General features: G+C 34.8%; 1 protein-coding gene across 1 annotated transcript in view; it reads left to right on the top strand.

The window, feature by feature from the left end:
* The window catches only part of EIPR1 (EARP complex and GARP complex interacting protein 1), a 74,670-nt gene that overhangs the window by 38,095 nt on the left and 17,432 nt on the right, over window positions 1-19,143 (top strand). Inside the window, exon 5 of the mRNA XM_056488926.1 lies at window positions 10,398-10,497. Coding sequence (XP_056344901.1) covers window positions 10,398-10,497 — 100 coding nt within the window. The remainder of the gene's footprint in view (window positions 1-10,397; window positions 10,498-19,143) is intronic.

A 19,143-nucleotide genomic window follows, 5' to 3' on the forward strand; every position in this document is an offset into this window, starting at 1 on the left:
TGATTGTAAATCAGGAAAAAAAGCAAAACTGTCTTTAACACACACCTATTTCTGTACTCTGGCATATACCACCCTCCTCAGGGCTTCATTTGCTTGTAGTTTTGCTCATGTTTACCCTGCTCAGCTTCATTCCTTATCATGCTTTTTTTCAAAGTAAGCCTGGTAGCTGAAAAATTACCTCACAGATTTTTCTGTTTCTAGTATCATGCACTAGAAAACACAGGGGGGGAATTTGTCCAGGTCTGGTGTGTCAGGTATTGGTTTTATTCAACTCTGTGCTGAAGTTAAGAACTGATTCTGCATTTTTTTTTACCTTTATTTCATCTTCTTTATGGAATGCTGTGCGTCAATGTCTCTGAAATTTCTTGCTAAAAACCAGAAGAGACATATTTAATACCAGTTCTCTTTTGTGAACCAAGACCAAAAGAGTGTTTTCAATTGATTTTGACTAAAATCTTAAACTTTGCAGGTGTGACTGAACACTGTGCTCTCCCTGCTCAAAAGCTATTGAAATAATTTTCTAGTCTTGACAAAACCTTTGGCAAAAATCTAATCTTCAAGACATTAGAGGCAAGTGAAAAAGAAATTTGCTTTTCTGCAGTTCCATTTTATTGGGATTACATGAGTTACTGTATTTAAAAATTAGCACAACCATTAGTTTTTAGTTACTTTTAGTAACTAAAATTTTTAGTTTTGACTCCAAGCTTTGAATTTGGGACTGATCAGCATTTTTACTCAAACTCTTGTATGACATAAATGGAGTTCAGAAAATCAAACAGATGCTTAAATTAGGCCAACAAATAGTCTTGTTAATTGTTCTGTTTGATTCTAGCCTAAGATAATTTTCATCCTCTGCCTGTTGCTCCTCATGTAAGCCAAAATGGAAAACTTTAAGTGCAAAAATCCTGAGTGATTTACTTTCAGTGTGGAAAGAAAACCCCAGATACACACAGAAATTTGTGTGTTTAAAATTTAAAAAAAAAGAAATCTCTGCAATAAATTCCTTGTGTAGATAAGTATGTGTATTTATACAGAGTTAAACCCACATAACAGTAAGTATGTTGGTCTATGCAACGTTGTAAGATTCAACTAAAGGAACTTGCCACTGGCAATCTTGCAAGAAGCAGTCCAAGGTTCTGTCTGCATAGGAGAGGCCAAGGAAATGGGAGAGCAGTTAATGAGATTTTGATTATTCTTTTGAGTGCAGCTTGGAGGAATCCCCCGAACTTTTGTCTGTTAAACCCCTGAAGACTTGTCTTTTAGTATTTAGAATGGTAACCTACTGTTCTATTTCTCTCTGTTTTGCTGCAGACTTTTTTGGTAGTAGACTTGACAGGATAGTCCTTGGAGAAGGGGGATACTACAGGTCATCAGAGAAAGTATAATCTGTGAGATCTTGAATTTGTAACACATCAGGGAGTTTCTCTTGCATCTCCTGGAAGCAGGCTTGCCTCTCAATGCTTAACATCCTACTTTTTGCTTTCCAAAGGTGACAGGCATAAAATAGGGTAGATCCTGCTCAGTAAGCTAAGTACCTCAGAAGAGAGGGGAACAAGTGAAATAAGTTGGATTGTGATCTGTGGAGTAAATGTGGAATAAAATGAAAATAAATAAGGGGAAAGTGTTAGATGAACAGTGAAATACAGTTGTAAAGGGAAAATGAATGAAGGTTACAGAGACAATAAAAGTGGAGACTCAATTCTCAGAAGCCTGAAAGGTGAGGAATGAAGAATTAATGTTTTAAATAGAAAATGAGTGCTGTTAAAAATTTGTTTGAAAGGGATTAGTTTATTAGGAATAATGACGGATTTTTTTTTTTTTTTGTGTGTATCACATTCAATCAATCCTAGATATGAGCTTGTAAATATTACCAAATCTAAGAGAAAGTAGAGAGGATGACAAATTATAAATTCTTTAGAGTCACAGATGTTTCAAGAACTCTAGGATGTTTATCACCAAAATATTAAATTAGAACTTTGAATTCTCAAAGGTGAAAGTTATTATAAATGAGCTATTCCCACAGATTTTAAGTATTTAGATTTTATTTGGTATTTCACTGAAGGTCTCCAAATAGAGTAAAGAGAAGTACCATACCTTCCTTGGCCAAACACAGTACAAATCAGCCTCATTTAGGTTGGCTTTTTACAAAAGTAAAAATTTTGCTCTTATAGTCCTTTCAACTTGAGTAGAGATTTAATTTATTTAAGATAAAGACGGTGCTATACATAGCATATTATTTTTTCAGTTTTCTCATATTCATTCTGTTAATGCACATACTCACCTGATCAAAGTTAGGTTCATTCATAATTGATGCCCTGAAGACAGATGACTAAATCCAGTATGTTTTACTTACTTATTTGGCCTTTAAATTTATTAAAAAAAACCAAAACCAAAACTAAAAGCCCACAAATTTTATAAACCACCCTAAAACATTTTCAATTAAAAAAAAAAGCCAAGAAGTAAGAGAATCTGAAACTCAAAAGAAAACTAAAAATGGTGTTTTTAATATCTCTAACACTTTTGTGTGTTATTCAGGTATAGCTTCTCTTTCTTGTCATGATGCTGGTAATGTTACTTCTATAGTTCCCCTCTGTAGGCCTCAGGATATATGTGTAAAAGTTCTACCTTAGGGTTTCATTAAAAAAAAAAAATCTGAAACATTTTAATAGCCTGTACTTAATGAATATAAGTAATAATACTTTTAGAAGGATCGTATGATCATGAGTATGTGGTACAGTAACTGTTAGATATGTTTTATAGCAAAGATATGTAATAAATGCAATCATAAATTTTTTTAACCTTATTTTAACACTTCATATATCCCAATCCCTGAAATATAATTGTGTGGACAGAGCTGCATCTGATATTTGTATAAAGGTTTCTTTGAGACAGTCAGGACTGTCAGTTGTATATTCTGGTGTATAAACTGAACTCTATTTTTGTGGGGGAGGGTTTTGTAAGAGCTGCCCAGCAGATAATTGTCTTTTCACATGATGCACAAAGTTTCTGACCTATCTGAAATTGTCAGCATTTAAGAATAATTTTTCCACACTTGGTTCCTTCCACATATTCCATCAGTCACTTCTGATATTACAGTAAGTATAAGGTCAAATTTTTAGACTAACTTACTACACGACAAGTTGTAATTTTACTGGGAATGTAACTTAACAGCTGCATATCAGTACTGATAATACCCTTTATATTCCTTTCTAAATTGGTTTAACTGTATCTATGTCCCTGCTCTCTTTATAATTCTGTGTGATCCTGAATTCTTCACTGGATTTTGCTCTCTTTAATCTTTGATTCTTCTTTATTGTAAATAAAATAATCTATTATATATAAATCTAGATGTTTAGTTCAACCATTAGTTGTCTTTCTTACATTTTCTCTCTCCTTTTCCATTTTTGTCATCCTCTAAAATATGTCTCAAGCCAGCAGAGTAATTTAGAACGCTAATTTTCTTGTTTTTATTCCCTTGAACATTTGTGGTAATTCTGAGTGGTTAGTATTGTTCAATTTTAAAACTTTAAGCTCTTCAATGTAATCACTTTTCTAGGGAATAAATGTGATTAATTAATTGGATACTGAAGTAATAGAACTTTGTATTATATGCCTTGTTTATTATGTTAGTTTTTAATCAGCATTTATTTAACTCTACTATGTAAAGCAGGGGAAACGTATTCAAACTAAAATCTGACACTGAAGGAAATACTAAAGGGAAAAATATTTATTTATTCGTTTTTGTGAACTTACTATGTGTGTTCCATTAACTTAGAACTTCTAGTAAGTTAAATAAATTCCATATGCTTGAATGGAAATTAGTTTTTATGAGGTCTTTGCAGCTGTTTGTGTTTAGTTTTATTCATAAATCATGATACAGAAAATAGTGCAGATTTTCTGTTACTCTACAAGTAAAAAAAAAGGGGGTTGTCGAGTACTATTTCACTGCTCTATCCCAACTTGAACATAGTTTACTTTCTGTTCTTAATATGCTGTTATATTCCCCAGTTTTACTGCTAAATTAGTTGACATTTTTTCCCCCTGAAAGAAAACTGAGCTATTTTTAAAAGGGGTTGTCTTCCTCTTTGTAATGTCACTTAAGCTATTCATACCACTTAAAAAGTGAGGGTTGAAGTCTGCATCAACTGATTTTGCAGTTGAAATAGATTCTTCTGTTTATTTACTACTATTCTATTTATTCTAATAGTTTTATTTTCAGTCTTACTGAATTGTTTAAAATGTTAGTGGGAAATGTTGAAGAAAAATGGTGTTGCAGAACTGTGAAAAAAATTAGTTATGCAGGAAAAATTTCAATGTTCACGAGGAACTAACTGAACAGGTGCCCTTGTTTTCTTGGTATCAGACTCCAGTTTGCTCTCCAAAACCCTGTTAAGCATTTATTATTTATACTGTTTATTCCTTAGGGTAGAATTCTTTCCAGCACAGTATTCTGGGATGACCATAGATGTAGCAATGTTGCTGCTGACACTTGCTTACATATTAGTTAAAAATTCAGGGTTTTGAAATGTCTTTTGGATGTCTTTTGGATGAAAAAATTGACCCTTGTACATTTGTGATTAAGTACATCTATTTGCTAAAATGTCTGTGAGACCTGAAGGGGTGCCCTGCAGCCTCCCACAGTCCCTCCACCCCAGTGTTCAGTCTTGGGCAATGGTGATGGAGAGGTATGTCAGGGAGACCACATCAGTACAGTCCCAGCTGCTTCTTGCAGTCTCTTCACCTCAAATGTCCCCAGGATGAATTCTGGGTTAGAGGTGTTAGAGGGTACATCTGTGCTAGGTCTGTGTAAACCTTTAGTATTCTGTTCTTCAGAACATAAGGAGTGGTGATTTTCTTCACTATCAATGCTGATGCAGGTAATCATAATTTTCTCAGGCACACTTTATAAAACACTGGAGAAATATACTCAGTGGAATATTCTGCTTTGTGAGATATTATTCCCCTGACTGACCATGCAGTTTGTTACAAACAGCATAAATTAGTAAGGATATGCTATATCCATATTTCCACCTTTGACAGTCCCTGCTGAAAATACTCAATACTTTTGACCTTCTCAAAAGTACATATGTGTTTTCTCTGAAATAAGTCTGCAGAGATTATTGCTCACTCCAGCTGTTTAGCAAGTAAGTTTGTTTCATAATTTTTACCTTAGGTACATGGAAAAAAAAATGTTGTCCTGAGGCCTCCAGAGGCTGGGCAGGAGTTTTACCTGTGTGCTCTCCTGACAGACATTGATACTGCAAAAGTGTATTTTCCTAGGCTGATCACCTCACTGATCTTTGATGGACAAGCCAGTTGTGTGTTTCTTTCCTGACATGTTGAATATCCATAATATTAACTTTGGGGGTTTTTTAAGCCCAGTTCAGGCAACAGAATAGAAATGTTGTCTGTGGCAGCATCTGCTTTGTGAGTTATAGTGTTGTAGGGGCGTACACAATGATCATTTAAGGGGAAAAAAAAATTTAGAAATAAGTGGTTTTTCTGTGGCACCTCTTTGTTGGGATGCTTTTGTATTCGTTTGTAAAGCAGTTTAATTTTTCTGAATGTAAGAATAATGCAAGAGTCAGAATAAAGCTCAGTTGTCTTTGGGGTTCTTGTCCAAAATAATCCTTCGTTTCTCAATTCCCATTTCTCAGCAGCTTTTTAGCTTAAATGTTCACCTTGTCTTCTAGGTTTTTTTAGGAAGCTGCAGTTCTCATTTTGCTGCATCTTTCAGAGTTGGACTCTGAATTAGATCTCAATGTCTGAGAATTTTGAGGCAAAGTGTAACTTGTGTCCCCTGCAGCAGACTTCAATACATAAAATAGCCAGAACTGATGTCATTCAGAAGCATGGCTCTTTTGTAGAGCACTTGGGCAGGGAACAAGAATCGTGGCTTCCAGGTTGTACTTGGTGTGATCTCCTGTCTCTTAGCATTAATGTTCTGTTTATCTGTTAAGTAAGATTCCATCTTTAAGTTGGAATCATTGTCATGCAAAGCAAGCACGATATTTGAGTTCTTAATATGTGAGTTTTTCTGTGGGCTATCTGGAGGCTACAGGACAGTCTGCTGAGTTACCAAATGTGTGGTAAACCATTTTTCAGTTCATGAGAGTTTTCAGTCTAGCAAAATCTTTCCATTTACAGAAATAAACAGTTGTCACTTCTGTAATTGCAGTTAAGCAGTAGTTAATGCTTGCTTTGTCCAACACTTGTGGCTTAACTACGTTTAAGTGTTTGCATTTTGCTTTTTTCTTCCTTAGTCTATAGTGGAGGACTTGGAATTGTTCATTTGTAAAAGTTCAGTATGATAAAGGTGTTAACTATCTTTTCAGCATAGAAGAAGATAATGGGGTTCTTTCATGTGTGCATTTGAGTGGATATTTTAAATACTCTTATTTTTTGCTGTGGTATTGTTCTCTGTAGGATTTAATTTTATTTTTTTATACCAAAGCTACTAATTGCAAGTTTAATTGAAGCATCCTGAGTTAGACGATTACAAAATAAGGTAAAATACAACATCTGTAATTGCTTGTCTTCTATTTATAGATTATTTAAAGAGCAGCTCTGAAGTTGCCACTCACTTTCTGAGTGGCAGCTGTGAATTTGACAACTGTCTTGTCCATTTCTGAAAACTGTAAGCATTAGCAGCTGTTGGCACTCTGAGGAAGATGGTACTTCCTGGTTTATCTGTTTTGCATTTTAGACATTATCACCATCTCTGCTATGCTGAAAACTGTTCTAAATGAAAACTTCAGTTTCTCTAAAATTTGTATTTTGCTTCAAAAGTAACATTTTCTTTTCATTCACCAATATGTGCTGCCCACCTCTTCTCTATAGTATTTCATGTTTAACATTCAGTCATCAGTATAGAACATAGTTGAACATGTTACAAGGGTGATTTGAGTAACCTCTGCTTAAGTTTATAAAATCTGAATGAATGATCTCTACAACCACACCCATACATGGGAAATGAAATAGAAGTAAAATGGGCATATCACAAGGGATAGAATGAACATTGGAGAGACCTTTTCATTGCAAGGTATGTCAGCTCTGTTATAATTGGTTCTAATTAATGCACTGTATTCAGCTGTAAAAGTTCTTTTACCTTGAAGTTCAGTGATGCTCCAAGATGTGAAATTTCTTCTTACCTTTGAAAACATCAAAGAAATTGTTTTCAATCTAGATTTTAAAACTGAAAATTGAGTGATTTGTGTAGGAAAGGTGCAGATACATCAACAGGCATAAAAAATACTGATCTCTGGCTGAAAGGGCTCTTAAAGGGTTAAGTGGTCAAACCAGATTTCATTGTCTGTAATTAAAAATACATCTACATAGATCAGCACTAAATATCAGTTATATTTTCAGAATATGTAAGTAAAATGATGGACTTAAATTAATGCAGTCAGAATCAAAAAGAAGATTTCATAGTTATCTATTCAGCCATGTGATGATCCGGATATCTTTCAGTTTCACTTGGGAAAACGGGATTGTGGAAGGTTAGTTGTGATCACATGCAGATTATAGTGCGTTAATTTTCTTTATCCTGTTACATGTTTTCATAAAATATTTTCATCTATTTGACAGATCTAACTGATGTATCTGTGCAGCACAACTATATGAAATTTTAAAATCTCCATGGCAGTGCCGGTTGGTTCCCTCACATTGTTATGGGCGAAATATAGTTGAACATGTAATTAAAAGTGCATGTCATCATTTTTATTATCAACACCCATTTTCAATTGCTTCTAAGTTTTTTCCAAGTTGTACCTTAGAACTTTTTGAAAGTGTATTTTGCTAAATAAGATTGGCGATACTACAGACAAAACAGCCAAATTTAAAATAAATCAGCGAATCATTCTAGTACCATGTTCTTTTTAAAACACATTTAGAAACTTGATGGTAGCTTAATGTGCTCAATGTAGTGATTTTGTCCTAATACAAGAAAACTCACTACAAATGGGCTTTTATAGGTAGGTAATTTTCATAGAATGAACACAGTAAGGATGCAGGTCATGCTTCCAGCAGAAGATAGGTGCAGCAGCTAGTCCTTTCTTTATTCTGCTGGGTTGCCTTAGGGAAAAATTTGGTGTATAAAGGGTCAGCCAATGCACCCTTTTAGTTATAGTTCCAGATTTTTCTTTAAAAAAGAGCAAACAGGTTCAGTCATCTGTCTTGTCTATCTGATGCTTGTTATACTAAAAGTGCAGAGTAAAAGCTGATGAAACTGTTTGCACAAGGAGCAAGAGTAATTTTAGAGGAAGATATCAGGTTAAAATTACAGTTTTGTTGTATTAATCGCGTGAAAAAAGATACTCAGTCACTTCTTTCTGTTATCTGCAACTTCCTTTTCTTTTCCTTGTGTTTTATAACGTAAGATTAGATGAAATTCCATCACTTGGATCTGGGACCAGCCAGGTTATATCCAGTGTTTTAGGAACATAGGAGTAAAGCAAAATCTCAGATAAAATAGAAGCATGCATGGTGTGCAGTGCAGGGATAGGAAGGTTGCTAGTGGCTGCCTAATATTGGGCTCACTTACCCAAGGCTGCATCTATTTGTGCAACATTCTTTCATCTGTTCCCTCTGTTACAATCTGAATTAACACAAGAGTGAGGAAAACTAAATCTCTGTGAATAAAATGGATCAAACCCAGAATAGTTTGAAATATATCTCAAAACTTGATTAAAACCAAATGAGTTTAGATATTGGTGCCAAAACACTTGATATATTTTATTTAATAGTAAAAGAGGCAAAGGAAAAGCAAGAGAAAGGAAAGAAAAGACTAGAAAGAGGAAAGAAAGAAAGAAATAGAAATGGAAAAGAAGTGTGTAGGGATGGGAGGACAGGGGAAGATTAACAGGGGTGAGGTAGAAACAACATCAGCCTTCCAGGGGTCCCAATGACATCTCGTGACTCCCCTCTATCTGGTCTTCTTGGTGGTGAGAGTGGCCTGCCACCCGCTACCACCACAAAGTATAGAATCCAGTGGATTAAAAATGTTTATAATATTGAGGTGGGAAGGCCCTCATGCCTCCCCTGGGGAGGGCAAGTTTGACATTGTCCCTTGCATCATGTTGCAGTGCTCAGGTGCAAGGGTCTGGGGACCCCTTTGGTGGGCCATGTCACCCCTTCACCTTTCCGGGGGTGAAGGGCTCCCACAGCTGGGCTCCCCTGTGCATCAGAGGATGGGCATTCACTGCCTCTCACCAGAGGATTTTTCACCACACACCCAGAACCTCTCTCCCCTTTGGTGTGAGGGTCTTTGTAAGCCTGTAGCTGATAGCTCTGGTGCTGTGGTCTCCACCCCAAAGGTGCTGAGCTTGATCCCTCTGTGAATGTATTCTTCTTCCCCAGCCCAGACTTGAGTCACTTTATCTTACCTCCATCGGTCTGCAGTCTAAAGTTTGGGTGATTTTCTCTGCAGCTTTTATACAATTTTCCTGTAATAGGCAAAAGTCTTTCATGAGGATGTTTAAGCCATAAATTATATTTCAGTCTCCAACCATCCAATTACTGAATTGATTCACACAAAAACTAAAACAAACTAGAAAACTTGTGTCTAGTCATGGATTTCTGATAAACTTCAAGCAGTGGGACTTCAAACGGGCATTGAAGATGAAAATAGAGTATCAAATGTGTTTAGATAGCTGTAGTTTCAGTCTTAAAATGGAATGAAGTTTCTCTATTAACCTGTTGATACTGAAGTTGTGATCTCTACCTACCGGTATATTGTTGCTCTAAGATTATTGGGAGGTAGCAAAACTTGGTTGCAGAAGTGTTACAAAATTACAAAAATAGAAGCCTCTTCTCATAAAATGACAAGTATTCTTTAAATCTTGTGTACCCTCCATTAAGTTTATTATGGTTAGAGTCCATGTACTTAGCTGAGCTGCCCATACTGACTGTCTTAAATATGCTGCTTTTCATAGACAGAATAAGAGAGGAGGACTGAATTCTTTCATTTTTTCTGTATACCATGAAGCAAATCACAGGTTAAGAGTGTATGCTGATCAAGTCATGATGGCATAGAGTTGGAAAAAGCATAGCTATAGAGTTGGAAAAAGTTTGCATCAAAACTAAGGCTTATGATTTTAACACTCCATATGAACAACTCTGAGCTTTCAAACTAAAGCCTTCTAAAATTAGTGTACATCAAGGTCTCTGGTTGTGTTTCTGTGTGTGTATGTGGAATAACTGCTACAAATTGCTAGTTAATGGCAGATTTTGGACTTAAAATATGTGATGGATTTTATCTAAAGGAAGCCAGAAGGAATGTAGTTTTAACATATTTTGGTACAGATTAGATCTACAGTATTAAAATGTCTTTCTAGTTCCAATTCTGATGGATTTTAATATTGGGTTGTTTATTTTGCTTTTCTGTTTCTGTTTTACAGTGTTATGTGGGAACCAATGGGAGATGGTAAAAAGATTATTTCACTGGCTGATAACAACATATTAATGTGGGATTTGCAGGAAAGTTCAGGCAAAGCTGTGGTAAGAAATTTTCTTTTACTAAAACATGCTATACTTGAATGTAGTGCAGATGATAACATACCCGAGTCTAGAATTTGCTAATCTTTTAACTATTCCTTCAGAATTACCTTGTTGCCTGTAATGTAGGTGGGGAAATGAATATTCTACCACTGTCTTAAATAAGAGTGTTTAAGAGTAATATTTTAGTATCTGTTGCTAGTGGGTAAATGTTTTCTTTGTTCTAGAGTTCCCCTTACTGTCCTACTGCTTTTATAGTGAGTAATGTATAATAAAGCAGTGCTGATTTGGTGAATGTCTACAAGTAGAAAAATTGATGATCAGTAATGCCAAAGGCTACTGAATTCAGATAATGGTGTAGTAACTCATGCTGGCTAATACCATGCAGCCCTTTATTTAATTTACAACTCTTCATTGTATAAGCATAATAATAACTTTCTCTGTTTGCTGTGTACTTCTTTGAATTCCTAATGTTAGTTTAATTTAGTAATATACAGTTTATTCAGATTATTTCACTTATTGTTAAAAATGTCTTATTCAGGAACATATAGAAAAATGTGGAATGGCATAGATTTTTGTCTGATTATGCCATATCATAGAATGTATATTGAAAACTTTGAGTGATTCTGTATAGTAATTTAGAGCAGTGTCTGTGCTTATAAGTGGAATCTTGTTATGTCAAGGGCATTACTATTCAATTGATTTGTTGTCACTTTTAACTCTTCAGGTCAGGGTTAATTTTTTTTTTCCTAGATCCTGAAGAATCAGTTATTTCAACTTAGCCAAGATACTGTTTCCATAAACTCTCCCCTGTTGGTACCATCTGACTTCATGCAAATAAATGATGTCTTGAATTATTAGTATCTTGCTAGATTTCACACAGTAACAATGTAATATAATATACTTTAATACTTGATGGTTGTAATTAAGCCCTTCGGGTTCTCTAGATGAGAAACTTTAGCTTCTTTTTTCACCTGCAACTTCAATTGATGTTATGTTGCCTTCCAAGGCTTCAAATTAGTGTTTGTTTTTATCAAATTGATGTTGAGAGTTTCTGACAGTTTGCCTCCAGGAGCTTGTCTATGGCATTGTGTCCCCTGGATTTGCATTACACCTGCATTAGTCAGTATTTCTTTCTTAATGTCTGAATAATACACAAACCTTTCTGCAAAATTGAAAAACTACTTAGGGGCTGGTACTGCTTCCATGCTTTAGGTGCTCATGTCTCTTTGAAGTATTGAGACTCTAGGCAACTTAGCATTTTCCTTTTCTCCTACTTTCACTACTTGTGCAGTTCTGTCTTCACTTCCTGAAATTCTTTTGAATGTTAATCAGTATTTTCAGTGTTCAACCACTTTCTGATAACTCTCTGATTTTTTTCTTAATTCTAAACTCTGAAATGTCTCTGCCCATGTCAGGGGATTGGCATTAAGTGATCTTTAAGGCCTCTTCAAACCCAAACTATTCTATGATTTCCTTGGGGGAAATACCTGTCTGTTATATTATCAGTTTCTCTGTGTGGAAATCTTGTAATGAATGCCAGATTTTCTGGGGTTCTTATTCCTCATTTTATATTGCTTGGGACTTCTTTACTAGAATTTTGCATGTTGTGTCTTCCTTATACTATTCCTTTCCTCAAAATTAAACCCCCATTCTGTCACCCAAATATTTGTGCAGATAACTACAATTTCCATTTTCTTTTCCTTACATTGCTAGTATTATGGTCTGCATAATTTTGGAGAGGAATAGGCTATGAAGTTTTTAAAATTCAGCATGATTTTGGGAATCAGTATTTTTGTCCTCAGACCAACATTCAGCTTGCAGATCCTTTCAGTATTGCAAGTAGCCTTCCTTATGTAGAATATTTTTTAACTGATACTTCTAAAATATCCTTGTACTGCATCAAATGTTGATGGCACAAAAGGGCTGTAGAAGGCAAAGTAAGTGATAAAGGAATTAAAGAGATTTAACCTGTGACATTTGTTTTGTGGTTATATTTTTTATATAGGATATAAGGAAATGAATAAAACCAAATGTGAAATTCTGTATCAAAGAAACTGCTTCATCTAATGAAATAGATATATCAACCCTTGACTGACATCTTCAGATAGGAGCATTTTAAAATGTTTTCTAAAACCTTTGTTTGCACAAGTTAAGAATATTGTTCGGATTTTACAATCAGGCTCTCAGGAGGCTTGATATAGAATTTGACTGATCCTCTATATTTTCATCTAAAATAATCTAGTATCTCATGTGATTGCACTGTAAACAAGAATTATTTGTGATTAAAATTTTACCTGAGAATAACTGTTTAGCATAATCAGTCTTCTTCTCCAGCAATTTTGAGTTGTTCTTAGATGATACTTCAATACCAAGTCATACACTGCTTTTAAAATGAAGTTTGGTAGAGAAAGTTCACTGAAACTTGACTCTCAGAAAATATATCTACATATATCCTGAGCCCAGTGAATCACTTCTGAGACGATTGGAATTCTTTCCATTTTTGAATGTTGAATTTTTGTCTGCAACAAATTTGTCTTAAACATGTGTGTGGATTCCTGAGCTAGCTGGAGTCCAGCTGAACAAGACTAAGGAAAGCACAAGCATCTCTTTAAGAGGCCTGCTGTAGACTTTCACATAATGAAAATTATGACAATTAGAATCATAGGCTTTTCCAGGATTAGAAGTAACTGTGGTACATTTCTGAAATCTCTGAAGATTACCTCCTTACTAAGAGATTAACTCCCTGTTAAACTGTATATATGGCTGAAAAATAATAACTTTTATTCTGTAGCAATTTTATATTTGCAAAAAATATGTAGGACTGACAGTTACAAAGACCAGTAAAAAAAAAACAAGCAATGTTTTGTTATACAGTTGGCTTTCTCTTCAAAAAAACCCAAAACCAAATGAGTAAAACTCTCCTCCATAAATAACACTCTACCCCAACTTTTGCTGTAGTATTTAGAATGTGAGAGAAATCTGTGAGAACAGGTTGGTTATAAAACAGATATCATTAGTAGGGGTAAGCAGTAAACATATTTTCTGTTTGGTTATCACCATGTACAAGGAGTATTTGTAGGCTAATGAGCTGTTGGTGAAACAGTGATTTCTTTCTGTGAATATCCTGTTTATAAGGGATTATTGCATGCATAAGATATCATAATTCTAAAAAGCACATTATTTGTATTTTAATGTTTTTACATCAGAATGTCAAGAGTGACTTTCCTGAGTTATTAATAAAAAGCCTTTTTTTTTTTTTTTTTTTTTGCCTAGAAAACAGTTATAGAACAGCCTAAAGCAAGGAAATAAGGTCTTGCCACATTAAAAAAGGGACATGTTAAGGCAAATAAAAAAAAACAAACCCCACAACATTTCCTTTATATGCCGATACCCAGAGGTTATGTAAGTGACAAGAAAAGTTGTCTTTATTGTTCTTAAGATGAAAGGTTGTGTATTTTTGGAATCTCTTAGCCCCCTGATGGCTCATCACCTAATGTGCTGTTTGGTTAAGCAGGCAGTGACTAACAGGATGTAGCTGTTGTTGAGGAAATGCTCTTGTCTGACCATCCAGGAGTCACTCTGGCAGTCACACACCCATGGCCAGAGACTTTGGGCAGCTCCAGTGGGCTGACAGGTCCCCACCTGACTCCCTGCATGCCCCCTCTCACACATACCAGGTTTCTCATAGCAGTGGGAAACCTCTCCATCCTTTAAGTCATTTAATCACAGTGCAACAGCAAAACAACAACCTGGGCTGATGCCTCTCATGAGGGACCATGAATAAAGAAAACCCTGAGTTTTGTACCCTCCCAGTCTATGCAGCAAAAGTCTGGAGTCTTCCTTCTCAGTCCTCTGCTCCTGCTGTGTCTCTGAGAGTCTAGTCAGCTAACTGGTGACACAGGTCTCTGTGCCTTTTGTTGAGCGAGTGGTCAGCTCTTTTTCCTGGCCTCTTGCCTCATTTATCTCCACCATCCAGAGCTAAATCTGCAGCTGGCACTGTAGCTGCACACTGGGCTACCTCCACTGAATGTTTTCCTCAACACTAGTAAACTTATATATTCTGTAGGGATTGCTAAGGGGAGAACATCTTTACAAAATATGCATGTTGCTATAGACGGATAAATAAAATAAAAATGTACTTCTGTATGTGTTTATAACTGATTAAATCAAGAGCCTAGGATTAAAATAATAGAAATGTCATTGTGTTTTAATTGTTGTTCTCTTTTTGTGAAAAACACACGATGGTGTTCAAGTTGAATAATATCAGTATTGTTAACTAAAAGTAAGATCAGTTCCCCTGTACCTGTGTCAGGTAATAGAGGTAAGGAGATGTTCATTACTGATCTTCCTGTTTTTGCAACACATTTCAATTGCTTCCTCTTTTTTGCATAGGCACATATTATAGGCCATTTTAATGGTAAGAGGTAAACAAAATGCTGCTCTTTAAGGACATTTCATGTTTATGGAAGTTTATCTAAAAATCGGGTATAATAGATGAAAAAACGAATATGTGTGTCTTTAATGTATCAGCCAAAATTTCTGCTTCTCTACAGTGATCAAAACTTCAGAGTCTTATTTGGTTCCTTTTCTGTATCTGCTTGTGATTTGCAAGTCACATTGTTTCATTAAATTTAGCCTGAAGAATTTTTGAGTTCCTACGCATTCAGAGCTTATTGGTAATAAAATGATTGGTGTATTCATGCTTGGGATAAGAAACATTTGCTAATTGTAATTTACTGTACAGTTCAGTGGGTTTGTTTGAGTTCATTTTGGTTTTGGTTTGGAGTTTTATTTTTTATTTTCTTTCAATGTGTTTTTACCTATTTGTTTCTTCATTACAGTGTTCAGATTGCATGTGTTTACATTAAGACAAGCTTCTCCTGTCCTTTTGATCACTCCCTTTATTATTGTTTTGAGGACATTACCTTCTGGGGTGAAACTAATCTTATGCTCACTGCATCATTACCTTTTGCAATTAAATTAGCTATTCTTTGTCATTTATAATCATTAGCTGGACCCAAGAGAAACCCAGACAATCCACAAGGTCTGGATAGAGTCTGCTGAGAAGATGACAGTTAATATTTCTGTGTACAGACTTGAGGTCAGATGTCAACAAATTGCTAGAACTCTTCCTTGGGTAAATGCAGTATGTTTAGCATGGCAGATGAATGCAACAGAATGAAATAGAGATATTAAAATCTAGATATTTTTTCTGGTTTTCATATGTTTTTACAAAGGCAATAAATAGAGGTGTGGTTTTGATCATTTTAATACAAAATATTATAATTATATTCCTTTTAGATTTCGTGTCCTGGATTATTTAGCAGCATTCATGTGGTCTTGGTTCAGAACAACAGATATCAGACAGTGGTATTCCAGGCACGGCAAAATATATTTTTGGGAATATTTCACAGGCTATCTGGTTAAAAGTGGTGTATCCAAATAGAGAGGGTGTTAAGAATAAGCATGAGACGCTTTCTTGGCAAAATAGCTGCTGTTTTTCAAGGCAGGAAATACCTTGTGGAATTTAGTAGAGAATTTTTTCTGCTCCATTATTACTGCAACTAGAATAAACATAGATTAACTATAGGAGGGCAGAAAACTGAAGAAAAATAAAAGGAAAATTACTGGATCAGAATGAGAATAGAAACCATCTCATAGAGTTGGAATCAATTTTATTTAATGGTCTCCTTAATGAGAAGTAGGAGTGAAATAATGAAAGTTATTGCTGGCAGAACTTGGAATGCATCATCAGCAAATAGGAATAACAATATATTTCAGAGGATGAACTTGATGTTTAGTTTAATTTTTGTAGTATAAAGCAGAAAACTTGAGTTTAAGGAATTAAAATATTTTCTTGCTGTAATGTAGAAACTCAGCACTTAAAAATATGTGAATCCTATTACTTAGCTATTCTGAGAGTAGCTCTGAGGTGCCAATATGATGATGCTATTTGAAAAGGCACATAATTAAGATGGTTCAGGAGTCAAGAACAGTTATGAAAGGACTATGTGGCATGGTTTCTTGCAGTTGGAGGAACTGAACTCAGTTTACAATCCTCATCAACCTTTCTGTTTCTGTCAATAACAAGTCAGAAAAACACTCGTGCCTTTTAATATCAATCCCAATATAGTCTGCTTGGGTTTAGTCTTAGTGTAGCCCTTAACATACCTTTCTTCCAAGTGCTTTCCTGTTCTGTTCTTGGTCACATAGCTCTTTTCTTGAAAGAGAGCATGAACAGTTGGTTCACTGTCTCCATGCTGCTTATGGTTTTCTTAGATAATTTCTGTACTCTTTAACATTTAATATATATTGGGTTTGGGTTATTTTTTTCAAGGATACTGCCTGTCCTTTCCTCTTTCCAAGCCAGCCCTTATGTAATCAAGTTTTGAAGCAAGGAAGATCAACCTCAGTTCTTGATATTTTGACAAAAATAAGTTGGAGTAATTGATACTTTCATTTGATTGCACAGAAATCAGTCCTAGATCTAGAATATCTTAGGACAGATGTTTTCATATTTTTATACTTTGTTTCTGTAAAAACCCTTCCTTTATTGAGGGTAACATAAACAGTTCTATTCTGATCGTGTTACATTGTTTAATTTTTTAAGAAGATTTTTTTTCTTATTTCAAAGTGTTACTCTTGTGCAACTGTAGTGTAATATCACGCTGCCCTTCTATTCTTGTTCTTGTGTTGCCAGATTTAGGTATTGTTCCAGCTAAGCATTTAGAAATAGTATAAAGTCCATCCATACTCTGGTAACCATTTTACAGTGTTCAAGATTTCATTTTCTCCAGACTTCTTTTCTGAAATCGGTGTGATCCTTGTGCATTGCAAGAGTAATTCCTAATTTTGTTGTCTAAAAGTAGACATTCAGTCTTACTCTATTCCTTTCCTTTTTCCTTAATGTAAGTCTCGTTTTGTGTTTGTAAGGTAATACCATGAATTGTTTACCTTCACTCTCCAGTGAGGCCCTCACACCTGCATGTTTTCAGCCTCTGGGCAGCACAGATCCTAATCTTCATTCAAGGATAATGTTTAAAATACTCCTATGTCATGTCTTTCTTCCCTTTTGTTGTTAGCTTTTCTGCATTTAAAGAAGTGGAGGAAAGAGTTCAAGACAAAAAGAGCACTTACTTACCTGTCCATATATTCAAATATGAATTAAAGTGTTTTTGAACCTGCCTTTCTGATTCAGAACTACCAACTTTGTTTCCTTTATTTCTTGGATTTCCAGGAAGGAAACTTGTAGACTTCCTTCTGTTACATAAGGATTCATTTTTATATATGAAAATTTCTCTTCTTTAAATTCTTTAAAGCCTTGCAGTTACTTTCAGATTCACAGACAGCATGAAAAAGATTGAGTTGGTTTAGAACTTTGCTGTGTGTATATATATATAGATGGACATTTATATATATAATCTATAAAATATATATAGCTATATAATATATATCTATATATATTTCTGTATAAGGAAAGATGCCATTTAATTTACTTATGAATTGCTTGTGAAGGCAAGGATGAATGGGCCCATCTAGCATATAGATGATTTTTTTTGTGTGTTGTTAAGAAATATCACAGTATGTATGTGCTGGCCTCAACCCTAGACTTTTGACTGCAAAGAAGAAAAATGCAATCTTTTTATAGTAGCTTACATTATAAAAGTTCAAATGAGAAGACAGATATATATATATATATATATCTGCATACATACATATATATGAGTGTGTTTGTATATATGTTCTGGAATGCTGGAGAAAGTCTTGTCTACTGCTGGCAAACACCCTCTGCCCTGAGTAATATTTTGAATATGTGAATATTTCTGCTGTGCCTGGAATCTAGCATGTGTCAAAAAATAAAAAGTGAATTTTATTATTCCATGTCCAGTGTCCTATGCGGTGTTTTTTGTTTCTGTTACTAACCTGTGAGTTGTAGAAAGGCTTTCAGACAGTATTTGTTCTAGAGGAGAAATGGTGTTAGGGGAGTAGGTTTGGCCACAGTGTTACATTATCCATTTACACATGAGCAATATATGATCTTGCATGCTGGGAATTCCACGTTCTTTAAAAAAAAATTCTAAGTGTAATTTTTAGATTGTTAATCATAATGCTAAAGAAATATGATAAAAAGTGGAGTTGTAGTAATAAAAATTTAGTAAAATACATACATTAACATTTTTACAATATACAAATAGATCTAGGCGGTTTAGTATTGACAGCATATTTTTCTGTTGATGTCAGTTAAAGTCAATGTAAAGAGTTTGTATGTTTTAGTCTTTTTCATCCATCAAAGCATAGTATTTGTGCTGGGAAATCTACTATTAAATAGAATATTGATGTTGCATTAGGATCCAGTGCAGTAATCTGCTTTTGTGAAATACCTTATGAAACATTTTGAAATATGAAAGTTATATGAAAGATAACCAAATAAGTCTGCTGTTTATGTAGGTGCTTGAAATTTGTGTAAATTCTGGTGTTCCTCTTCCTCTTTAGGTATTAAACAGTTTCAGAAAGTAAAAGTAATTTGCAGCATTGGCAGCTTTGAGTTCCCCCATATTCACATGGAATTGGGGGATAACTTGCTATACAACTTCAAAGAGAAAGTTGATTACTTGGGCCCTTCTTTTCATTAACTGTGAAGATGCA

Source organism: Oenanthe melanoleuca, chromosome 3 (genome assembly GCF_029582105.1).
Source record: "Oenanthe melanoleuca isolate GR-GAL-2019-014 chromosome 3, OMel1.0, whole genome shotgun sequence".
Classification (NCBI taxonomy): Eukaryota; Metazoa; Chordata; class Aves; order Passeriformes; family Muscicapidae; genus Oenanthe; species Oenanthe melanoleuca.